The sequence below is a fragment of the Bos mutus genome, chromosome 29 (assembly GCF_027580195.1).
Source record: "Bos mutus isolate GX-2022 chromosome 29, NWIPB_WYAK_1.1, whole genome shotgun sequence".
Classification (NCBI taxonomy): domain Eukaryota; kingdom Metazoa; phylum Chordata; class Mammalia; order Artiodactyla; family Bovidae; genus Bos; species Bos mutus.
Genome location: NC_091645.1, coordinates 25,305,945 through 25,330,247, shown reverse-complemented (window position 1 = coordinate 25,330,247; position 24,303 = coordinate 25,305,945). Strand labels below are relative to the sequence as shown.

At 53.2% G+C, this 24,303-nt stretch overlaps 1 protein-coding gene across 4 annotated transcripts in view; it reads right to left on the bottom strand.

The window, feature by feature from the left end:
- Positions 1-1,808: 1,808 nt before the first annotated feature.
- Positions 1,809-24,303, bottom strand: part of PTPN5 (protein tyrosine phosphatase non-receptor type 5) — a 58,875-nt gene continuing 36,380 nt past the window's right edge. For 2 of the 4 annotated variants that reach the window (XM_070365095.1, XM_070365096.1), the window contains exons 4-15: positions 15,602-15,795; positions 14,941-15,048; positions 14,622-14,810; positions 13,894-14,135; positions 12,559-12,748; positions 9,855-9,939; positions 6,784-6,863; positions 6,465-6,602; positions 5,824-5,934; positions 3,604-3,764; positions 3,408-3,521; positions 1,809-2,982 (exon numbers count right to left, since the gene is read on the bottom strand). In XM_070365095.1, the coding sequence (XP_070221196.1) occupies positions 2,889-2,982; positions 3,408-3,521; positions 3,604-3,764; positions 5,824-5,934; positions 6,465-6,602; positions 6,784-6,863; positions 9,855-9,939; positions 12,559-12,748; positions 13,894-14,135; positions 14,622-14,810; positions 14,941-15,048; positions 15,602-15,795 (1,706 nt within the window). In that variant the 3' untranslated portion in view covers positions 1,809-2,888. Of the gene's footprint in view, positions 2,983-3,407; positions 3,522-3,603; positions 3,765-5,823; positions 5,935-6,464; positions 6,603-6,783; positions 6,864-9,854; positions 9,940-12,558; positions 12,749-13,893; positions 14,136-14,621; positions 14,811-14,940; positions 15,049-15,601; positions 15,796-15,950; positions 18,576-24,303 lie in introns of those variants that run through there. The other 2 variants (XM_070365097.1, XM_070365098.1) reach the window with 2 other exon arrangements.

The following is a 24,303-nucleotide window of genomic DNA, read 5'->3' as shown; positions in this document are numbered from 1 at the left end:
GCTCCTCTGTCCATGGGATTCTCCACAAGAATACTGGAATGGGTTGCCATTTCCTTTGCCACAGAGTTGCAGTTTTTAAACCCCAATTTTTTGTATATGAGCAACTGACATCTGAGAAATGACCTGTCCAAGGTCACTCAGACTAGAATCCTGGCCCCTTGACTCCCAGTCCAGTGCCCTTCCAGAGGACCCCAAAGCCTTCTTCCAAGCCAGAAGGTTTGGGGCTAAACTTTGCCCCCTCATCCGATGACACCTCTCTACCTGGTCCCTCCGGGTTTGGAGACATCTCCCCAGCCCCAGCTCCTGCTGTCCCCCTCTGGGCTCAGAAAGCAGACTCTGCCCCTTTCCTCAGGAAAGAGGGAAGCCTTACCTTTGTGTCACCAGTCCCTTCTAACCTTCAAAGGCTGTGTCCACCCACGACTTTGGAGACCCAGCTGGTGCCTGGGCTGTAGCCTGACCAGTCTCCTTTTTCTTTTGTCCCAGCAATGTGACCACCCGGAGTCACTGGTTCCTTAAATGTCTGGCCCCCTGGGGGTGATCCCTTACTCAGGCTCCACAGCTGCCCCAGCCAGCTGGCACACTGCTTTGGGGGGTAGCTGGGGCCAGGGCTGGAGGAAGTGCAGGGGTCTGGGCAGGCAGGTGGCCGAGCGTGGTGTTCCTGGGGTTCTTTTTCTGTCCCTTTGTGCAGAGGTTTGGGTTCTCACTGCTGCTGGGCGGGACCTCTCTGAGCTGAGGGGCTCAGAGTAGTGTGTGTGTGTCCAATAGGGCTTGGGGAGCAAAGCAACAGGTCTGTGTTTTCCAGAGACTAGGAGCGGGTGACTGGGGGAGAGCCCAGGGAGCACTGTTCATGCCGTGCTCTGCACTTGGTGCCTGCACAACCTGAGTGGCCTCACGGGGCCATCCCCAGGAAAGAAGGGGAAATGTTAGCTCTTCCTCCCCATCCCAGTCTTGCTGCTCAACCCCCTGATCGGGGCAGAGGGGTAGGAGGGCCCATCCTCTTGTTGGAGAGAAGCTGGAGAGGAGGCCCCCTTCTCTGGGACCTCTGTCTAAGCCACTCCTCTGTTCTTTCCTCATTGTCTGCAGTAAATCTGCAGCCCAGACCCTTGACTAGCCCACTCAGGGCTCTGCCACCTTGTAAGGACCTGCTTGTTGGTCAACAGTCCTGCCCTGGACTCCCTCTTGCCCTGGGGTGACCCACACCTGTCAGCAGGGGCAGGACAGCTGCATTTGCTGCATCCCTGGGGGCTGGGGTAAGAATAGAGTGGGAGTGTCTAGAAGGCACAGGATCTTGGTCTAGGGGCAGATTCTCCAGGTTCCTTGGGCAGGACTGCTCTCAGCCCAGGCCCTGCAAGGCAAATTGCTGGGCTGCAGCTGCTGTTGGGACCTGAAGGGCAAATAAGTGGGCTGGCCAACAGGGAGGGGCCTGTGTAGTCTGAAGGTCCCCCTGCTCTGGCCTTGGCATCTCTGGCTCCTCTGTCGAAGATGGTGGCCTGCCAGCCACTTTTCCTTCTATGAAAGCCTCCAACATCTGTCCCTGTGGCTCCGCAGGGCCCCTGGCTCCTGGCTGGATGCGAGGGTGCAGGTAAGTGAGAATTATGCTCAGTGGACTTTGGAATTTCAAATGTGGATTCACGCCATCTCCCAACCTACACAAGGGGGCACTAGGGATCTCAAGGGCCTGGATGTGCGTGGGTGTGTCTGTGTGTGCACGCACATCTGTACTAGTAGGAGGGGCAAGAAGATGGGGGTACAGGGAGGCAGGGAGTAGAGGGGAGAGGCAATCACACAGACACAGGAAGCTAGTTTTGCTCAAAATGCTCCATTTATTGCTCTATTCAATGACCATGAGCAAATTATAAAAAGACACCAAATGTCTCTGTCTGCCATGGAATAAATATTTAAAGTCACCAATAAAAACACGTGGCTCCAAGATAACACATGTTGCCAAAGAGTCATGCACGCCCTGCTGACGGGCTCTCAACACACGCATGAACACAGGACACACGCAGAGCTACACGCGGTGAGACTTCTGGGAGGGGTTTCCCACAGCGACACAGAAAAACGCTTCACACGGATCTGGGGCCGAGTTCCCACCCTACCGTCAGAGCTCCCCATCTCCCACCGTGGCCCAGGCCCCCTGGGTTCATTCTCCCCTATGTGTGCCCTTTCTCACCATTGCCCCACAGGCTAGTCACTGCCTGCTGAGGGCGTCTGATACCTGGGGGTCCCCCTGGATGCGATCCTCCTCCCCCACCCCCAACCAGAGACCTCTCCCCAGCTGAATCTTTCTGCCAACCCCTTAGGGCTTTCCTGTGCCTGACTTCCGGGGTCTTCAGGCCCTTCCTTCCCATCCTGGTTCCAGGAACTAGGGGCAAAGTGCAACCTGTCTGCTGGGAGAAGCGGGGCTGGGGGCCTGAGGCAGGCACCTGTGCCAGGGCCACTGGGGGGCTGGAGCTCACGACCCCTCTCCAGGGCTGAGGAGACACAGTGTTCGGTACAGACAGCAGAGACGATGGACAGACAGAACACGCTGCAGCAGGACACGTGGAGTTGCAGCAGGGAAACGTTTTGGATCAAGTAGCAGTGGAACCGTCGTTAAAAACTGAGGCCCCAGGTCACGCGGTTTGGGTCAGGCCCTGGGGCCTCAGGCCTGGCCTGGCACGCCCCTCCCCCACCCTCCCCACTCCCCAGTATGTACAGTAGGAAGAGCTATGTTGGGGGCGGGGTAGGGGTCCGGCCGAGGCAGCGGGGGAGGGGGAGCAAACTGAAGAGAGAAAGCGGGAGGGACGGTGAGCAGGCCGGGACCTGAGGCAGGGCCCTGGGTGTGGCTGCGAGGAGGGCCCCGACTCAGGCTGGGAGGTACCAGAGGACCTCGGGAGGGTGGGTGGTCACTCCGGGGACTGGCGGGACAGCTGCTTCTCGTAGAGGCTCATGACGTGGTGCACGAACTGGTACTGCTCGCACGTCTGGATCATACCGCCCCTACCCGGCAGATGAAGGGACCGGGTCATGGAAGAACAGCTGCGGAGCCGCCCCCAGACCCACAGAGTGCCAGTCCTCTGGGAGGCACATCAGGGCCTATGTGCAGCTTAGAGAGGTCAGCCCTGGCCAGCCAGCCACTTCCACCTGCCCTTCCTGTCCCTCCTGGCTCTGGCATAGACAGCGGGGACAGAGGTGGCATGACCCTCCACTCTCAGCCTCTGCCCCTGTGTCTACCAGCTCTGTTCCTCTCCCCTCTGCATCCCAGCTACCAACTGCCTGGATCCGGCTTCTCCACCCATCTGTCCACAGGTCGGTCCCCGTGGGTTGTGTCCCCCTAACCTTCATGCTATGCACAGATCAGGCTCTCTCTGCTGCCCTCTCCCCCGCCCCCCCCCAGCTCCCCACAGTCCCCACCCTCAGCTGACCTGTCCTGACGGAGCTGGCATGTGGTCTTCAGGATGTCCACCACGCCCTCCTGCCGCAGCTGCTGGCAGCAGATGCTGGTGGCGATGAAGCAGCCGGTCCTCCCAATCCCTGCGCTGAGGGCCCAGGGCACGGGGGTGAGGGGCGGGGCCGCCCGGGAGCCACGCCCCGCTCCAGTGGGTGTCTGGGAGGACCCACCTGCAGTGCACCACGATGGGGGCGCAGCGGGGCCCCTCCTGCTGGGCCGCCTCCTCCACCTCCCGCACCAGGTGCAGGAGTGGAGGCGCACGGTCTGGGGTCTTCTGGTCGGGCCAGGACGTGAACCAGTAATGCTTCAGGCCTCGCTCTTCCGTCCCGCTCTGTCCAGGAGACAGAGGCCCACCCCAGATACACGTGAACTGAGCCCAGAAACCAGCCCAGAGATGGAGATGGGAGGGGAGAAGGAAACACAGGAGGGAGGCCACAGGGAGTGGGACCTCGGACCTCTGCCATCTACACCGTACAGCCCAGTGGCACCAGCCAGAGACCTGAAGCCAGCTGGGTAGCGGGGACTGGTGAGCAGTGTCAGCACTGGTCTTCACATAGGTTTTGCCCTAGTGACTCCAGGATCTTCCAAGAGAGGTGAAGAGCCCCTTCTCCATTTCACTCCTGTTTCCTGGTCGCCCCTTCACAGACAGCCCAGTCACCCCCACAGCCCTGGGACCCTTCCTCTTGCCTCAGTATACTTTCCTGCCCACCACCGCCCCTGGTCCCCCCCAGCCAGTGTCCCAGTGCTACCCTCTCCACCACCACCACCTTCACTTTGTTCTTTACCGTCTCTCAACTGTGTGGGGCCCTCCCCTCCTCCTCTCTGATCACCCAGATCCACAGTGGTCCAAAAGGCCTGTCTACAGCCCATGCTTTTCTACTGCTCAGAATGCTCTGATAGCTATCGTTGCTCTAAAACTAAAACCCACCTGCCCCACTCTTCAGTCGGGCAAACAAGACACATGGTACAGGGTCTACCTCTCCAGGCCCAAGTCCTCCTCCTGAGGACTTGTACTTGATGCCTTTGCACTCCAAATGGTTTGTAGATCAAACCTCTGCTTCCCCCATTTCCTGCACATTTATACACAGAGCTGTTCTATCTTCTGTGCCCTTACTTTTAGTTTCCCTTTGTCTGGAATGCTCTCTCCATATGTCTGCCCCCCAGCCAACTCTTATCCTTCGGAACCCCATTCAGCAACACCACTTCCAGGAAGCCCTCCCTGAGCACCCTGGGTGACAAGATGTCCTTCTGTGCTTGTACTTATTTCTAGGTCAGTACTTACCATTTTATAGGTGCTCCTTGAGGACAGAGTCCAGGCTTTGGACAGCTCTGTGTTTTCCCAGTACCCAACCCAGAACCAGGCTCAGGGCATGTGCTTGTAAAGGTTATGGACAAAAGTAAGTGCCCAGTGGTCCCAGTTCTTCCCTTACCAGTCCCACATCACTGAGAAGAAGTGGCAGCCCCAGCCTCTCTTTCAGCGGAAAAAGGAAGCTGCTCCATGGGCAGCTACCACAGCCTCTGTCCTCTACCTCTGAAATGCCCTCAAGCAAGCCTATATCCTGGAAATGCTTACTGGGCACTGTCCTCGAGGGGCTGACTTCTCCTTGACACACTGTCTTTCACCTTCTCCAGTGGGAGGGGGCAGCTCAGAGGAACAAGTCTCATGCCCTTGACACCCTATTCAGACCCTGTGGCTGCCAGCATCAGGGGACCTCCCTGACTGTTTCTGGATAGGATGTCAGCTTCCTGGCACCTTTTCCAGACTTTGGGATAATTACAGTGGTACCACTTTCCCCAAACAGGGGTCATAAGATTTCTCAAAAGCAGAATGCACTGATTTTCTTGACTCCAAAGGAACAATCTCCTCTATTATGCTGAGCCTGGAATAAGCACAATCTTCAGGGTGGGAAGATACCTCCCCACACTCTTCTGGGCTGTTCTGTACTGGTCATAATTTTTATGTCCTCTTTCTTTTTCCTGTAACCACAACCTCCCTGTGCTACCCAAATGCACCAAAAAGCGCCTGTCCTCTAGTGGACAGATTCGGTACTACAGGTTGGAAGCCCAGCATCCCAGGTGAAGGGATGTTTCCAGGCAGAAAATGGAAGCTGCTGAAGCCCCCTCTTCCAGACACTCCTGGCCTTGGGTACATTTGAAGCAGAGCTGGAAGACATTATGAATGACAGTGTGGATGGACAGATGCCAGTGATAAGAAATGCACTGAGAATTTGGTCCTGCCTCTGATCTGCAAGATCACTCACCCCCTTTTCCCTTCATCCCTGCTCATCAGTAAAGCCTGGAGAGAGGCCCACTATGTCGGCCTCTGGGAGCCCGTTGGCTGTGGAGTGCCCCCTCCTCCCAGCCCAGCCCAGCCCTGCCCCAGGCCTCACCCTGAGGGCAATGAGTCGGAGCCGGTAATCCTCAGTGTGGATGACTTTCCGCACGGTGATCTCCACGCCATCGTATACCACCTGCTCCTCTGGCCAATACTCGGTGCACTTCTGCAGGGGCCCAGATCAGGCTGAGATACTCCCAGCGCCCCGACCACACCCTCCCCAGTGCTTGTCCCGGGCCAGTGGGGAGACAGGGCAGTAGGTTTGCAGTTAGAGAGCTCAAATCTCAGCTTCTCACTTGTTAAGTTACTTCCCTTTTCTGAGTCTCAGTTTCCTCATCCGGGAAAATGGAAGTAATACTCAGTTTGAAGGACCTTCATGGGACTTCAATTAAATGGGCTGTGACGAGTATGGAGGTAGCCAGCATCAGCCCTGGCAGGCTGGGCAGCAGCGGAGCAGCGTGTTTAAGATCCTGAGCGCTGGAGGTGGAGAGGCCAGCTCCAGGCCCTGCCTCTGACTATTTGTGTGGCTCTGAGTAACTGACTTAACCTCTCTGAGCCTCACATTTCCTTCCCTGGGCAAGGCAGCAAGGTGAACATACCACCCTCCCAAGATTGCTGAAAGGATTAACACGGAAACAAGATGCTTGGCACAGGGCACCAAGCAGCAGACACCTGGTAAGGTCCGGCGGGGCCTACCTCGTTCATCTCCTCGATGTTGGTGATCATGACAATGATGGGCGTGTGCTCCTGCCACACCATACGCCAGAAGTCGCCGACCGTGCTGACGATGGGTCCCTGAGTGGCGATGTACACCTTCTCTTCCCCACCATAGCCCTGTGACCAGCCAAGTCCAGGTCATCAGGGTCACTTGTGCTCCTGGGGCCCATTTCCCCCACTCAGCCTCTTCCCCGGGGGCTGGCAGGAACCAGACAGACTTAGGGACAAGCCTAGTGGATGGACCCCATTGACTTGGGCCTCCCTTTTAGGGAGAGACTGTTGGGATGGGTTTACATACCCGAATGTAGTTGGCGTTGATGTAGGAACTCAGAGGGTCGTCAGGGTCTGGTGAGGTCAGACATACTCTGCTGTGAGGGTCTGAGATAGTGGAGACAGGTGAGGCTGGGATTTGAATGTGCAAACCCTCTTGTGTGGGCCCACCTTCTCTGGCCAATGTCAGGGCACCTACATTTCTTCTGGGACTGGAAGTTCCTTCTTCCCTTGCCAGAAGCAAAACACTGACCCATCCCTGTGGCCCACTCAGGAAGGTGAGGACCCAGGCTGAAGAGAATGGTACTGGGAGGCCTTGGCTCTCTCCCTCTGTAGGATCCAGGCCACCCTTGCCTGCATCCCTTAAGCTGCCTGGTCCTCTCTGTGCTTCATGTTCTGGGGAGGAGACAGCTCAGACAGTAAGAAATTCCCTAGGGGATACATCCTAGCCAGCAGGGCCAGCAAGAGTTTGAATATATATTGTCCCCAACCTGCTGTGTAAGCTTGTAAAGCACATGGCCTTTTTAAGCCTCAGTTTTCCAATCTGTAATATGGGGGTAAAGATGCTTAGTTCCTCGAATTGTTGGGAAGACAAATGAGAAAACAGATGTGAAGTGCTATGTCAACTGTAAAGCACTTTATAGCTAAGATTTGGGTAGGATGCCAGGGGAGAGTATCACAATGAAAGGAGTACAGTCTTCTGAGCCTGAGATGAGATGACACACCTGTCCATAAGGGTTCACCCCCACCCCAATCTAGTCACCTGTCAAATCCCAGAGCAGCAGATTCTCACTACTGCTAGACTCTCACTACCTCCTAGACTAGGGTTTGTTCTGTTCCGCTAGAGCTTCCCTATATTGATTTAGTCTGTTCTGGAAATTCGCAGAGGCTGGGACTGAGCCAGGAGGTAGTTGGGGGTGGGGGGCGCCTGGGGGCCTGGGTTCTGGGGCTCTGTCTAGCTTTGTCACCAGCTCACATCTCCTCCCTTCTCTGGCCCCCAGGGTCTTTCCTGTGGAAGGAGGGTTGGACTAAAGGCCCTGCCAGTGTGCCCCGTATAGGGCTCTCAAAGGCTGCATAGAATATCATGTATGAAATGAGATGCCAGTCCAGGTTCAATGCACGATACTGGATGCTTGGGGCTGGTGCACTGGGACGACCCAGAGGGATGGTATGGGGAGGGAGGAGGGAGGTTTTTTAAAATTTAGAAATAAAAGAATTTATAAAAAAAAAAAAAAAAAAGTGGTCAGGAGTCTACACCGTCCACCAGAGAGCCTGGGTTCAAGTCCTGGTGGTGTCTGTGCAAGCCATTCACTGAGTACCCCTGTGCCTTCTGCATAAACTGGGAACATTCCTTCCATCACAACCTCACTCATCCTGTCAGGGTTCAAGAGTGGCCGTTAATAACGAGTCCTCAGAACCATAACTTAGGCCAGCACACAGTCACTATAGAGCAAGTTGGTGCTGCTACTAATATTACTGCAAGTATAAATTAAATCAATCTGTAGATTAACAGGTCCAAAGGAGGATCCCAAACCTGGAATATGAAATGGAAAGGGATACCCACAAAACTCCCCTCGCCAGCCCTTTCGTGCCCTGGCCCAAGTGCCTGAGGTTTGGGCAGGTGATTTGTGGAGGGGAAGGTGGGGGTGAGGCAGCTCTTGTGGCAAGGGGCGTGGAGGAGAGTCAGGTATGGGGAAGAGCAAGGGTGAACGGAAGGGGGCTCTGTGTGACCAGGGGAGAGGAACGGGCAGCCCTGCATGGGCCCCCTCCCTCCCCTCATGGTACCCAGATTGGGATCCAGAAGTAGCCTCTGAATGAATGAGAAAGCAAGCCTCGGGGTGTCCTTGATTCGAGAGGGGGCCTCTACCACCCACCCCAGCCCAGTCTCTGAGGGCATAGGGTCAATTCTTGCTGGCTACAGAGAAGATTCTCTATTGAGCTCGGGGGCTGCAGGCATAGGGTATGGCTGGAGGCTGGATCCAGTGGGGACCAGATGGAGTGATGCCCTGTCTCTCATATTCCCGCAGTGGCTATTCTGAGTGGCTGGCAAAGCCCGAGACTGTGGGGTACCCGAAGCCCTCCCTCCAGGTAGGGCTGGGTGGGTGGAGGAGGGAGCAAGAGGAGGGAAGAGGTGAGCAGCCCCGAATCCTGGCCTTAAATGGTGCTTTGTTTAACTGGAACTACCTAGACACTGTGTAACCATAGCAACCACAAGTCGATATTTTAAAAGTTAAAAATAAGTCATGACATCTTACATGTTGTTGGAGATGCTGATGGCAAAACTGCTTTTTTAAAGCCTCCTTACTCCATAAACTGAGTGGAGTAGGTTTGTGGGGATTTGCTTTCAATAAGTCACCCCCCAAGCTAGCCCTAGGGCCTTGGGCCAGAACTTGGCAGGGGTGACAGGCAGACAGGGGCCTGATGAAAGTTACCTGAAAATGACATCCCAGGCTAAAAAGAGGAATATCAGGTTACCTGGTCTAACCACCCTCAAAGGGGGAAAATCCCTATCAAACCTTCCGGGGGGACCACTCACGCATTCTAGCTTGAATACCCTAGCCAATGGGGAGCTTCCTACCTGACAGGCAGCTCGCTCCCTTGTGAGGTGGCTCTGCCTGTTAGGGGATTCATAATCCAGCCAAACTGAACTCCAGGTAGACAAAAGAGCTCAATTTTGAGGTTACAGAGGCCTAGTTTCAAACTTGGTTCTGTACATTTTAGCTGCGTGATAGTGGATGAGCCACTTAACCTCTCTGAGCCTTAATGTGCTCTCTTTAAAACCTGTCCACTCTGAAGAGACCAGGGATGTGAGCACAATGTTCAGCCACCATGCCCTGTCTAGGGGCTGCTGTTATTGTTCCTCTTTTTCTCTGGGTTTCCACAGAGTCCAGCACAATGCTTGTCCAGGGCAAAGATCTGGAGAGTGCCGTAAGAAGGAACCAAGAGCCCTCTGCTCTCTAAAGGGCGTGTTTCCCTTCATCGGGCACCCCCACCTTCCATCCCTTTGCCTGGCCTCCTGGTGACCCTGGAGGCCCATGCTGAAGTTAAAGTCTCCCTCAGGGTTTAAGGGCACCCAGGTGAGGGGCAGCGAGTACTCACTGGGAAGGATGGTTTTATATCGGTTCTTTCGCACCAGCCCAGGGATGTCATATTCTTTCGGATCCACAAAATTCATGGGGATTTCCTGTAGGAGGAAGACATGGGGTTGAGAGCAGCTGTGGGCTGGCTTGATGCACGCATTCATTCAACAAACATCGACTATTAAATGAGCGAGGGCACATGAAAAGCATCCAGAGCAGTCCTGGCACATGCTGAGTGCATAATACACATTAGCACCACCACTGTTTACGGAGGGCCAGCCTGGCATATAGTCAGCACTCAGTGAACGTTTGATGAACACAGAAGAAGTGACCTGGCCAATCACTGCCTTCTTCTGCACCCTGCACTGCAGCCACATCAAGTGGCTTTGCTGACTCACGTTCCTACCCCAGGTAGGTACCCCACTCAGGACCTTGGGTCGTGCTGCTTGCTCAGTAGTAACATCCATCCCATCCTCATCTTCTCATGTCTTCCTTGTCTTCCTGTGCACTGTAAGTGCAAGAAGCCTTCCCTGATTCTCCAGCAGGGAGGCAGCCTCCTTCTGGGCCTCCCAGAGTTGTATTTGCATCTCTCAATCACTCTGCATGTCAAGAGCACCAAGTCCGAACTTCTCTGCCTGGAATGTGAGGTCTTCTCGGAGCTGGCCCTTCTTTACCACCAGCTGCTCTCAGAAGCCCCATCCTCCAGTTGTGCCCATCTCTTCCCTGTAGTTACTCTGTCAGTCTCCGGCTGGCCTCCACGTCTGAGTTTGCGGCACTCCACTTGCGGGGAGCACTGGTCGCATACCTCTTCATCACCCCTAATCCGTCTCAGCCTTTAGGGTTCACTGCTGCCCCTCCCCCAGGTCCTCTGGGACGACTCCTCAGGGACTGTCCTCTCTGCCCCTTGCCTCTGTCTACACACTTCAGCACCCTTGTCATCTCTCACCGTCATGAATCACAGTGTTCACTGTGGACACACTAAGAATGCAATGAGGATCACGATACTCACTTTCTAGGTGGTTGTGAGAATCAGAATAAAAAGCAGGTGCAGAAGTGCCCATGGGGTGGGTATGTGAGCACCCCCACTTCCTCTCTCTCTGGGCCAAACTGACAATGAATTATGAAACCGGAGATGACAAGGACATGCCACACACCCTCAAAGGGAGGTGTGGCCATGGGGATGGTACCGAGGCTGGGTAGCCCAGGAAGGCGTCTTAGGGGCCTCCAGGGTGAGGGCTGATGACTGTGAAGGCGCAGGGGTGGGGATGTGGCGAGGGCCAAGTTTGAAGTGGACAGTCCTGCGGGGATGGGGCCCTGAGTCTGGAAAAGGCGGTTGGGGCTGGCTCAACTCAGGTAAGGCAGGCTGGGCCACATGCTGGAGACTTTGGAGCCGCAGGTCAGAGGTGATGGAGGGCTGCCCAGAGAGGAGAGCCATCCAATTCTGCTAGGGAGCAGGTGGGCTGGGGCAAGGGGAGCTTCGAGGTAGGCACGTAGGTTCCCCATCCCTCAGGCTTCTCCCAGGAAGGACTCTCTCCAAATGCTCCTGGCTCTTGCCCATTCCTGCCCACAAGATGGATGAGTTACCGGATGAGGTATTTGATTGAGAAACTCGGCTTTGGGGCGCTAGCCCCCTACTTCCTCCTCCTCCTCCGACCCTCCTGCTAAGAAATAATTACAGGGCACCCCCATGGGGTGAGGCTGGCAATGTGCCAGCACCGCCTGGGGTGGTGGGGAAGTTGTTTCATTCTGGCGTTTGGTATTAGGAAACTTACTACTGCTACATATGTAACCCTCATGTTAAACCTAGCCTTGGGACTTCGCTGCTGGTCCAGTGATAAATAATCTGCCTTCCAATGCAGGGAACATGGGTTTGATCGCAGCTCAGGGAACTACCATCCTAAATGCCTCCGGGCAACTAAGCCTGTGTGCCACACTAGAGAAAGAAGCCTGTGGTCTGCAGCAAAGACTCAGAGCAGTCAAAATGGAAAAACAAAAAACAAACAAGAACAGAAACTTACCTAGCCTTTATCAGCAAAAATAAAGGTGGTTTTGTGATCTTCTGTATCTTAGCTCTTAACTGGTTGAGTGCTCGGGCAGGTTAAACAGGGGGGTCATTTATAAGCCCCTCAAGTCCAACAGGAGGCAGCTGTTAAGAGTCTGGAGGGGACGGTAATCAAAACCACCCTAAGCTGGAGCCACAGAACTGAGAGATTTCAAAGGAGGATGAACATTGTTTGGTGATGCCAGGCAAAAGGAGAGTGGGAAAACGGGAGAGTCAGAAGAGAAGGCTTTCAGGAATTGTCTGGCGGGCCAGTGGTTAGGATTCAGCACTTTCACTGCTGGGCCCCAAGTTTAATCCCTGGGATTAGTGTAGCACCCCACATCTCCAAATAAAGAGAAGGCTTTCTAAGGCTTGTGGAGGACAGTCCTAGGTGATGATGACTTAAGAATGCCACAAACACCAATCACCTGATGGGCACTTTGCACACATTCTGCATCTTTCGAATCCTTGCAACATCCCTGTTATCTTTATCCCCATTTTCCGGATGAGAAACTGAGGCCCAGAGAGAAAGCAGCTTGCCCAAGACAGTAGGAGAGGTGAGAATGAAATGATGTTCATCAGATGCTGAGTTTGGGGTACGCTGTTCCAAAGCCTTGCTCGGGGGAACAACATGAGCATAAAGGGCTGGCCCCTGTGGGGGCGCTGGCTCAGGGGGACTCACAAAGAATTCTGCCTGCAGCAGGAAGGGGTCCAGGGCCTTCTCGTGAAGCTCTTCGGCCTGGAGCACACGGGAGGCGCTGAGCAGGTACTCTCGGGCTGACTCCTCGCGGGGGGACATGAGATAGCCGAAGCCCTCCTCATTGCAGCCTGGCGTGCACATGTCCAGGGTCAGGGAGACATTGGAGCCCCTCCTGGAAGGACCAGGAAGGGGGGGCAGTGAGTATCAGGGGCAGGTAGGGCCATTAGCTGGGGGCCTTGGAGCAGGAGGATGAGGGAGTGGGAGATGGGGTGGGAACCCGATGGGTCCCAGGGAGAGGAGTGGGCATGATGTCACCCCAACACAGACAGCATGAGGCTCAGCCCCAAGGCTTAAGCCTGCCACTGGCTCCTGCCTCATGCAGCAGGTAGCTAACTGAGTGTGGGCTTGGGCCCCAGTCCCAAAGATTCCATGTGAGGCCCCTCAATACAGTCCTTCCCTGCACTCTCCTGTGCCCCTGCCAGAGGCAGCTCCCAGAGCCAGGGGAAGCTCACCGAGAGGGCACATGCCTGGGGCAGAGAAGCAGGGCTCCACCCTCGGTACCCCAGCCCCTAGGGCCGCAGCCTCCAAGGACATCTCATCCAGGAGAGGCTCGGGAAAGACGGGATCCCAGGGGTAGCACAGTGGAGCAAGGATGAGTGGACTGAGCAGACCCTGCTGTGTTCAGAGTCTAGTGGCCCATTACCCTCATTACCTAGAAAGGGAAACTGAAGGCCACATAGGGGATAAGAACTGCCCAAGCACGTGCAGTAAGGGGGTGGCAGAGCTGAAACAAAAACCTCGGTTTTCTGACTCCTCTTCCAGCGCTCTTTGCACGACATCATGTGGACAACACAACCCTGGTGGGATCTAGCTAACCCAGCCAGGCTCTGCAGAGGGTGTTGACACTTCCCAACATGTGCTGCGTGGAACTCTACGAGACACTATGAAAGCAGGGTTCTGTGGTCGGATGACTTTGAGGAAGTCTACATACAACCCCTTGTCAATCTACAATGACTACAAGCATGTTAAAGGCTTCCAACAAGTCCTACAGCAAAGAAACCTATCCAAGCCACAAGAGTTGTATGTGTGAGTGTGCACGTGTGCACACCTGTGCATGCCTACATGTCTGTGTGCACTAACAATGTTTCTTAGTGTTCACTTTGGGGCATTCAGATCTACATGAATCAGACCTGAAGAGCATATGTCTGCATTGGTGGGGCTATGAGCTCAGCTCTGCCCTGGGCACTGGGAGTCAGAATCAGGCATCTGCCCTTCCGACAGGGAGCTAAGAGCTCCATGCACCTCTGCCGCACCCACCTCTCCTGCAGACCCATGGCTTTGACAGTCAGGGAGGTGGGGTCAGCCTCCAGCTTGATGTCCATCACACAGTCAAACACAGGGGTCTCGGGGACGGGGTCCAGATCCAGGAAGTCATCCTCGACTTTCTCCTCCATCCACTCTGAGTAGGTGAAGGAAGGCTGACGGCTTACAGACTGGCGCCTGTCCTCAGGGGGCAGCGGGCTGGTTGGTTCTGGGGGAGTCCTCAGGAGGAGCCACACCTAGTTGGGGGCATAACTGGCATGATGGACCATGCTGGCAGCAGCCCCTGGATGATGGCGTGTCCAGGGGCTTGAGCTCCCTGCCGCTCCATGTGTCTGGAGCAGGCTTGTTCTCCTGGGAACTGTCTGCAGAGTACCACGGCTCACTTAGATGGGAGGCTACCTAGATGTCCTCCCGGCCCCCTCCTTCCCCAACCCTCAGGTTCTTATGCTTTGAAACTTTCTTAGTGGGGTGGGGTATTCCTACTCCGGTTTTCACACTGTCTCAGCTCTTTTCCCCAGCCAAGAACACTGCAAACCAATTTTAAGAAAGAAAGGGCCTCTCCCCACCCCCACACCAGCCTGGGCACATTGGTGGAAGAAGACAGGTGCCCCTCCTCAGCCCTACCCACAACGTCTAGTCTGTAGGTCAAAGGGGACAAGGTGGGGACTGGGTCTTGGGGTCATGGGAGGGGAGCAGCGAGGTCGGGTCAGGAGGAGCCTTACCAGGGTGGTGATGAGGATCACACAGAGAGAGACCAGCAGCAGACTGGGGGCGTCCCAGGTCCCAGTGCCCAGCCAGGCCTGGGGAACATCAGACAAACAGCTCAGGGTGATGCGGGTAGGGGGTGGGGGCGTGTTCTCATCTATTTCAGCACGGGTAAGATTGAGGCTCTGAGAACTTTGTACCTGGTTCTGGGGAGGGGACAGGAAGAAGCCTTTCAGAGTTATCCTCTGAACTCAAAGAAGCCCCAGGCAGGGGCTGGTGGGGCTGGAGGCCCCCAAGCGCTCCCTCCTACCCTGGGGCTTCCCGGAGCTTACTCACCGAGGGTCCCAGCTGCTCCAGGAACGTGAGCGCGGAGGAGACGACGTCTGTGGTGTTCTGTGTCCAGATGGGGCCAAAGCCGCTGAGCCAGAGCATCCCACAGGCGAGCTGGGGTGGCCGGGGCCAGCGCACTGAGTTCGGAGTCTGGCCTCCTTGCCCCCATATCTCCCCATCCCCCCCCCTTCAAGAGTTCACCTGGAGCCTCAACCTACTGCCTACCCCACCTCACTGCCCCCACCAAGGTCTGGACTGTGCAACAGAGGCAAGGGCCTAGGACTTTGCCTGGAGAAAATCTGACTTAAGGGAGCCTTTGCAGAGGGGAGCCCACCACCCCACCAGGTATACATATCACAGGGAGAGTCTCCTAGAGGTCCCTCCAGAGAGAGGAAGTCCTCAGAAGGACGCCCACAGGGCCATGGGGGGCGGGGAGCCAGGCCTGCATCCCTGCTTCTGAGCTCAGCGCATGAGGGGCTCAGCCCTCAAGGCTGTGGCTTGGAACGCCAGGCTTCTCCTCACACCAGCCGGAGGGCCGCAGGCACGAGGGACACCAGCAAGGCCCCTCACTCCTCTGTGTCCCCAGGTGGCCATCTTGGGGAGGCAGTGGAGGCCATCCCTCAACCCGCCCTCCCTCCAGGCCCCGCGAGGCCTGTGATGTCCTTACCAGGAACTGGGAGGCAGCCAACAGGCACAGGCTGCTTCTGGCAGTGAGGGAGTGGCTCCCGGCGCCTCGAGGTGGCGGCTTCTGAGCTGGCTCTGAGGGCGGTGAAGCAGGTGGGGGCGGTGGCATCTCTCTCTGTGAGGCCGCGGGCCCCTCGGCCTGGTCCAGCGCCTCCATCCCTACCGGCTGGGGGACACCTGCAGAAGGTGACAACGTGGCCGGTGACCCGGGCCCTGCCGACCCCGTGGGCCGCTCCTTCTAGGGTTGCCGTGGCTTCCTCTCAATCCAAGATCAGCCAGCCTGGCTCCACTTCCAGCAGTCACCCTCGATTAGCAAAGCAATATTCACCTACCTTCGTCAGAAAGAGCTAAGTGTGGGTGGACAAATTATTTCTCTTTTATTTCTCCAGTAACAGAGTTAAAATGGCAGGAGGTTTTTCAGGGAGTTAACATCGTGGTGTTTACACAGCTTCATTCTGTTCCCATTTCTTAAGGAAACAAAAAACAACCACCTCAAACTCAATTAAAAGAGAGAGAGACGGAAAAAAAAGGCACAGCATAACCAGGCCGTGACCCTGAACAGCTCACCCACGCCTGCCCTCCCGGTTTTTGTCTCTCATGTTCTGTACCCTGACTTGGCAAGGTCACAGCCGCATGCCCCTGCCCCACCTTGAGACACCACACGGAGGGGAGTGGGGGTGGTCACGTAGCAGTGGAGCAAAGCCTTGGGGCAGCAGAACCGATGTCAATGTCTGGGATCCACTTCCGGTCTGTCCCTGGTTGTGTGACCTTGGAAGAGTCGCCCCCTCCTTGCTGGACCTCAGTTTCCACACCTCAAAAGCAGGGGCAAAGCTCCTGCCTTGGCTTTCTAACTGTGTTTCAGGGAGCCCTGGCGTTTTTCTCGGGTGACCCAGCTATGACCAGGTGCTCTGAGTCCCCATACCCAAGCCTCAGCCATGGAAGCTGTTCAGTGGCATTCCATATAGTGGGTACCCTCTAAGATCATTTCAACACAAGCCACCACTAAACAAGTCTGAACAGCACTGGGCTAGAGCTGAGGCCCCAGTGGAGTGGGGGATTCCGGCAGCACCACCTTACTGAACTCCCCATCCTAACTGACACTGTCTAGTCTACTGCCAGGAAGAGAGGGACCATGGGACTTCCCTGGCAGTGGTCCGGTGGTTAAGACTGTTTCCAATGCAGGGGACGTGGGTTCAATCCCTGGTCAGGGAACTAAGATTCCAAGTGCCATGTGGTGGTGTGGCCAAAAAAAAAAAGAGAGGGACCAGCGAAACAGATGTGTATGGCTTGACAGTGAGGGCTTGGGACAGTTCATATATTATGTATACGGGACAATGGACTCCTTTTCTGGATGGGGGCTTGGAATAGCCATAGCCAAGACACCATGTCTGCATGCTCGATTGCTTATGTGACAAATACTTACTGAACCTCTCCCACTGCCTGGATCAACAGTGTGGAGCAGAGAGCTGGGTCCTGGAGACGCCTGTACTTCTAGGCCAGTATTTCCCTCTCTTCCCAGACCTGGCCCTGTATGGCTCCCCACCCGCTGTGGTCCAGCCACACTTCTTGGCAGTCCCTCAGGTGAACCCACCCACTGTGTTCTGAGAATCTTGTCCTCTCTGCCAGGAACATTCCTCCAACATCCTGCTCCCCTCACCTGCCTCCAAAACACTTTGCCAAGTTAACTCCTACTCATCCTGTAGAACTCCATCATTTGTCTCCTAAAGCAGGTCCTCCCCGTCATACACACCTGGCAACCCACGTCTCTCCTTCATATGGCCAGCAGAAATAATACACTTGGAGCACAGCCCTGCTCAGAGTGCTTTGCTCATGTTAATCTATTCACTCTTCATGGTACCCTATGAAGTTGGCACTCCTGTTATCCTCATTTTACAGAAGAGGAAGGTGAGGTGCAGAGAGGCTAAGTGGTGGGTTTGAACTAAGCCGCCTGGACAGGGATTTGATTTAGGTCATACCTGAATGGTCTAGTGGGTTTCCCTACTTTCTTCAATTTAAGTCTGAATTTGGCAATAAGGAGTTCATGATCTGAGCCACAGTCAGTTCCTGGTCTTGTTTTTGCTGACTGTATAATGCTTCTCCATCTTTGGCTGCAAAGAATATAATCAATTTGATTTCGGTATTGACCATCTGGTGATGTCCACGTGTAGAATCTTCTCTTGTGTTGTTGGAAGAGGGTGTTTGCTATGACCAGTGCGTTCTCTTGGCAAAACTCTGTTGGCCTTTGCCCTGTTTCCTTTTGTACTTAACAGGCAAATATGCCTGTTACTCCAGGTAGCTCTTAAATTCCTACTTTTGCATTCCTGTCCCCTATGATGAAAACGACATCCTTTTTGGGTGTTAGTTCTAGAAGGTCTTGTGGGTCTTCACTGCTGCTGCTGCTGCTAAGTCACTTCAGTCGTGTGTGACTCTGTGCGACCCCATAGACTGCAGCCCACCAGGCTCCCCCGTCCCTGGGATTCTCTAGGCAAGAACACTGGAGTGGGTTGTCATTTCCTTCTCCAAAGCATGAAAGTGTAAAGTGAAAGTGAAGTCGCTCAGTCATGTCCGACTCTTCGAGACCCCATGGACTGCAGCCTACCAGGCTCCTCCGTCCATGGGATTTTCCAGGCAAGAGTGCTGGAGTGGGGTGCCATTTCCTTCTCCGGTGGGTCTTCACAGAAATGTTCAAACTTTAGCTTCTTTGGTGTTACTGGTTGGGGCATAGACTAGGATTGCTGTGATATTGAATGGTTTGCCTTGGAAATGAACAGAGATCATTCTGTCATTTTTGAGACTGCACCCAAGTACTGCATTTCAGACTTTTTTGTTGACTATGAGGGCTACTCCATTTCTTCTAAGGGACTCTTGGCCACAGTAGTAGATATAATGGTCATCTGAATTAAATTCACCTGTTCCAGTCCATTTTAGTTCACTGATTCCTAAAATGTTGATGTTCACTCTTGCCATCTCCTGTTTGACCACTTCTAATTTACCTTGATTCATGGACCTAACATTCCAGGTTCCTATGCAATACTGTTTTTTACAGCATCGCATTTTACTTCCATCACCAGTCACATCCACAACTGGGTGATGTTTTTGCTTTGGTTCTGTCTCTTCATTCTTTCTGGAGTTATTTCTCCACTCTTCTCCAGTAGCATATTGGGCACCTACCAACGTGAGGAGTTCATCATCATATATTTTTGCCTTTCCATACTGTTCATGAGGTTCTCAAGGCAAGAATACTGAAGTGGTTTGCCATTCCCTTCTCCAGTGCAATAATACATGATGGTTTTTACGTGTTCAAATTTATAATGTTTAGTATAGCACCTAGCATAGAACTAAAACAAATAATAGGTTCCTAATAACTATTGATTGATTGTAGTCAAGAATAATTAGCTACAGTACGTGAACTATGAACTTCCAGATGTTCAATCTGGATTTAGAAAAGGCAAAGGAACCAGAGATTAAATTGTCAACATCTGCTGGATCATCAAAAAAGCAAGAGAATTCCAGAAAAACACCTACTTCTGCTTTATTGATTACACCAAAGTCTTTGACTGTGTAGATCACAACAAACTGTGGAAAATTCTCCAAGAGATGGGAATACCAGACCACCTTACCTGCCTCCTGAGAAATCTGTATGCAGGTCAAGAAGCAACAGTTAGAATCAGGGAACAACAGACTGGTTCCAAATTGGAAAAGGAGTATGTCAACGCTATATATTGTCACCCTGCTTATTTAACTTTTATATGCAGAGTACATCATGTGAAATGCTGGGCTGGATGAAGCACAAGCTGGAATCAAGATTGCAGGAAGAAATAACAATAACCTCATATACGCAGATGATACCACCCTTATGGCAGAAATCAAAGCACTAAAGAGCCTCTTGATGAAAGTGAAAGAGGAGAGTGAAAAAGCTGACTTAAAACTCAACAGTCAAAAAACTAAGATCATGGCAACTGGTCCCATCACTTCATTGCAAATAGATGGGGGAAACAATGGAAACAGTGAGATAATTTATTTTGTGGGGCTCCAAAATCACTGCAGATGGTGACAGCAGCCATGAAATTAAGAGATGCTTGCTCCTTGGAAGAAAAGTTATGACCAACCTAGACAGCATATTAAAAAGCAAAGATGTTACTTTGCCAACAAAGGCCCGTCTAGTGAAGGCTACGGTTTTTCCAGTAGTCATGTATGGATGTGAGAGTTGGACCATAAAGAAAGCTGAGTGCTTAAGAATTGATGCTTTTGAGCTGTGGTGTTGGAGAAGACTCTTGAGCGTCCCTTGGACTGCAAGGAGATCCAACCAGTCCATCCTAAAGGAAATCAGCCCAGAATATTTATTGGAAGGACTGATGCTGAAGCTGAAACTCCAATACTTTGGCCACCTGGCGCAAAGAATTGACTCATTGGAAAAGACCCTGATACTGGGAAAGATTGAAGGTGGGAGGAGAAGGGGACGACAGAGGATGAGATGGTTGGATGGCATCACCAACTCGATGGACATGAATTTGAGCAAGCTCCGGGAGTTGGTGATAGACAGGGAGGCCTGGCGTGCTGCAGTCCATGGGGCTGCAAAAAGTCGGACACTACTGAGTGACTGAACTGAACCTGGACAGTCCCTTGAACTACATTACACTCCCTATAGTGTGTCCAAATTATTTGTTGAATATCATCTTTCCCAGTCCTTTGTAAGTTCCATGACGGGAAGAGCAGTTTCGGTCATCATGATTGTCCACAGCATATAGCATCAGCGCTAGGGTGTAGGTCTACAGTAAATATTTCTGTGGTGAGTGAATGAGGATGGACAAGTGATAGACAAGGACGATGATACATTTGAAAAGTTGTGCTGGGAACTTCCCTGGTGGTTCATTGGTTGAGAGTCTGCCTTGCAATGCAGGGGACGTGGGTTCAATTCCTGGTACAGGAACTAAGAGCCCACACGCCCCGAAGCCCGCGTGCTGCAACTAGAAAGCCTGTACACCACAACTGGAGAGCCAATGCGCAGCAACTAGAACCCGACGCAACCAAATAAATAAATGAATACATAAATAAATTTAAAGAAAAGAAAAGCTGTGATGACGACAGTAGATCCTATAGATGAAACATCCAACTTGGCACCTGGCACCCATCTTGGCACTAAGTGCTCAAGACACATCAGATAATAATGACCAAATGTAACTCCTGCCTTTAAAGGCTCAAGTCAGCTGGGTAAAACAGGCCCGTGGATCCGTATTTACCATATAGCACATTAAGTGAAAAATCTAAGTGCTGGTGGAGCCTAGGGGCCTCTGCCTTTGCCCTGGGAGGCTACTGTTACTAACCACATGAGCAGACACCTCAGATCCTGGCCAGCAAGGTGAAAAAGGAAAAGCCGCTGCTAAGAGATGGATCGCATCGGAAGTCGAAAGTTTCCACGACTAAGCAGAAGGTCAGTTACTCAAGCCGCAAGTTTTCCACCCTCACCCTCAGAAACAGTGGTCGATACGTGATTGCAAATATGGATGGGTGGGACAGGTACAGCTCAGAGGCTACCGGGCTTGACTTGTGACACTCACACTGGACCCTGGGCAATCCGTTCTCCTTCCTGGGTCTCAGTTCCCTTAATTGTAAGAAGAGGGAGAGCTCAGAGCTTCTCAGATGTTTCTCCCATCTTCAGAGTGGAGGGGACATGGGTCTTTGGGGAAAGACTGCAAGTCACATGACCTGGTCTTTGCTGCTTTGTTTTAAAATTCATGAGCGTTCTTTATTCTATTCTGTGGCATATCTGCACTTGTTTTGATCTTAATGTTTTTTTCCCCTCCCAAAGCTTGGAATCAAATTTATGCTTCAGGAAAATGTTCTACATTTATCCTGTGGCTTTGCCCTCAGGGGTACATGCACCCCAGTCTGAGAAGCCTGGAACCTGCCTGCAATAAAACATCATCATGCTGCCGTTAAAAATGACTCTGTAGATGAATATTTAATAACAGGGGAAGAAATTTCAATGGTGTGGAGTAAGAAAGGCAAAGTTACAAAACAGCTTTCTCTGCTTGGCCTCAAAAACTAAGAAAGTATAAACATGCATATAAAAAGGTGGAGAATCCCGGATGAATGAAGAGAGGTTGGGGACTTCCCTGGTGGTTCAGTGGTTGAGAATCTGCCTTCCAATGCAGGGGACGAGGCTTCGATCCCTGGGTGGGGAACTAAGATCTCATATGCTTCGGGGAAACTAAGCCCGTGTGCCACAACTAGAGAAGTTCATGCAATGAAGACCCATTGCAGGTAAAATTAAACAACAACAACAAAAAGATGACGGATTAACTCAAGTGGTGCTTAGTGAGCATGAAGCACAGTGGATGCTGGGCACATAGTAAGTGCTCAATGAACTTCATACACGGTACGTGGGAAGAACAGAAGTAGGGTAGTAACAATAGTTTTTGGAGGATGGTGAGAACAGAGTGATATTTTTCATTGTTACTTACTCTAAATTTCCTATAATAATGGGCACATACATATAGAGATAAATATATATGTATATACATATTTATTTATTAATATTTGTAATGAGGAAAAATATTTTTAAAAAGAGGGTACCGTTCTGAGTTCAGATATAACAAGGCCTGGTTAGTATTCCTGGGTCCAGGGCCCTGATGCTGACCTGTCGCGTCTAAATGCAAGTGGGGGGACTGGAGAGATGGAGAGGGAGTGCAAGGCTCTGTGAGACCCACCCAACAGGAGCACAGCCACTCAGAACACTGGTCCCCTGACGATGCTCCACCATCACATTTGCATATGAAAGATGGCAGGTTAACTGCCTGGCACCTTATGGGGGTGGAAGAAAAACTGTAGGTTTGAAGGGTCCTGTATGTACCTTTCAGAGACAAGGGTGGAGGCTGGTCTTTTTTTTAAACTTACAGAGTACCTGGCAGTCCTGGAGTCCAGGTGAATCCAACTGAGCGTGTACCTTTCAGGGCTGGGCTTATTTAAAACCTTTCCTGGACAGAAATCTAACATGTCTTCACTCAGGAAGATGCCTGCACACACACACAGACACACACACACACACCCTCAGTTCTGTATATAGTTCTGGAGGGGATCCATGGACCTCAGGTTAAGAACCTCAGATCTCAGGGGTGGGGAGTGAAGGTCTGTGATCAGGTGGCAGAGGGAGGTAGAGAACTGGGCTGATTTTAGTCTCTGCTCATTCATGTGTGAGTTCAACACACGTTGAGTACCAATTATATGCTGTGCCAAGCACTGGACTAGGTTTTATGGATACACACAGAGCAGTGAACGGGCTTCCCTGGTGGCTCAGATGGTAAAGAATCTGCCTGCAATGTGTGAGACCTGGGTTTGATCCCTGTGTTGGGAAGATCCCCTGGAGGAGGGCTTGGCCACCCACTCCAGTATTCTTGCCTGGAGAATCCCCATGGACAGAGGTGCCTGGCGGGCTACAGTCCATGGGGTCACAAAGAGTTGGACACGACTGAGCGACTCAGCACAGCACATACAGCAGTGAACAACACCGTGCCTGCCCACGTGAACCACTGAGGTCCTGGCCCACTTTGTTCTTTGGGTTCTGCTCCTAGAGATCACACGGGCCCTTCTCCTCACTCTGTCCATCCTTCCACTCACTGTCCTGCTCGGGAATGAGAGCGCCAGCTCTCTGGGCAGCCCCATGCAGCTCCCGGAGCGCCTGTGTGCACGCAGCTCCTTTTGCTTCTCTCGGCAGCAGCCCCCCACCCTGGGGGGTAGGCATTAGCATCACCAACCCCGTTCTGCCGGTGAGAGGCGGGTGCTTGTGTCAAGGACTGGCTTTTCAGTAGTTCACAGCGAGGTAGCTCCTCTGTCACGCATGGAGCCCTGACTCAGAGGCAGCTTGCTGACAGCGACGAAACACCCGGCTCCTCACCGGCTTGCCTCCTGCATGGGGTGAAGGGGATTTTTCAGGCATGGAAATTGGGCTGAGTGAGCTGAAGTGGCTTGCCCAAGTACAGGCAGACCCAAGAGGCAAACCCTGGTCTTCCTGATACCCAGTGATCTTTCTGCTTTCCCAAACTGCTGCTCAAGAAAGGGCCACTATGGCAAAGGCGGGGAGACGATGAGAACCTGGGAGGCAAGGAGGGAGCCCCTATGTCTGGGGGATCCTTGAACCCTAACCAGCAGCATGGGGGTGGTGGTGTGGCTTTTGTGCCTGATCCTGGCTGACGGCTCCTCAAAGCCTGCATCATATGAAAGGGAGGCTCACGGGAAGGCAGGGGCTCTGTACCCTGGGCCAAAGCTCTAGGGGCTCTGGGTAGAGCACGCAGGCAAAGGGCCTTGAGAGTTTAGCTGGCAAGTGGCAACACCGTGACCCCTCTCCTGTCACCTGGCACCCAGGTCCCACCACCAAACTCTGCAGCCAGCGTGTGCCCTGGAGCTGGCAACACCTGAGCCCAGGAACCCACGGCTGCTCCTGCTGGTGACTCATCCTTGGAGCTGCCAGCTGCCATCCATCAGGACTGGAGCAGGAGGCTGGCTCAGCCTGTTCCTGTTGACATGAGGAGGGAGCTCCTGGCCCATTCAGCTTTTCTTCCCTTCCCAAACATGGCTAGGAGGGACCTACCCACCATACCGACACAGTCACAGGGCTGCTGACCAGCGGAACACCACGCTTAGCCCTGCCAGGGCTTCTAGAACCACTGATGGGCAGAGTCTGACTGG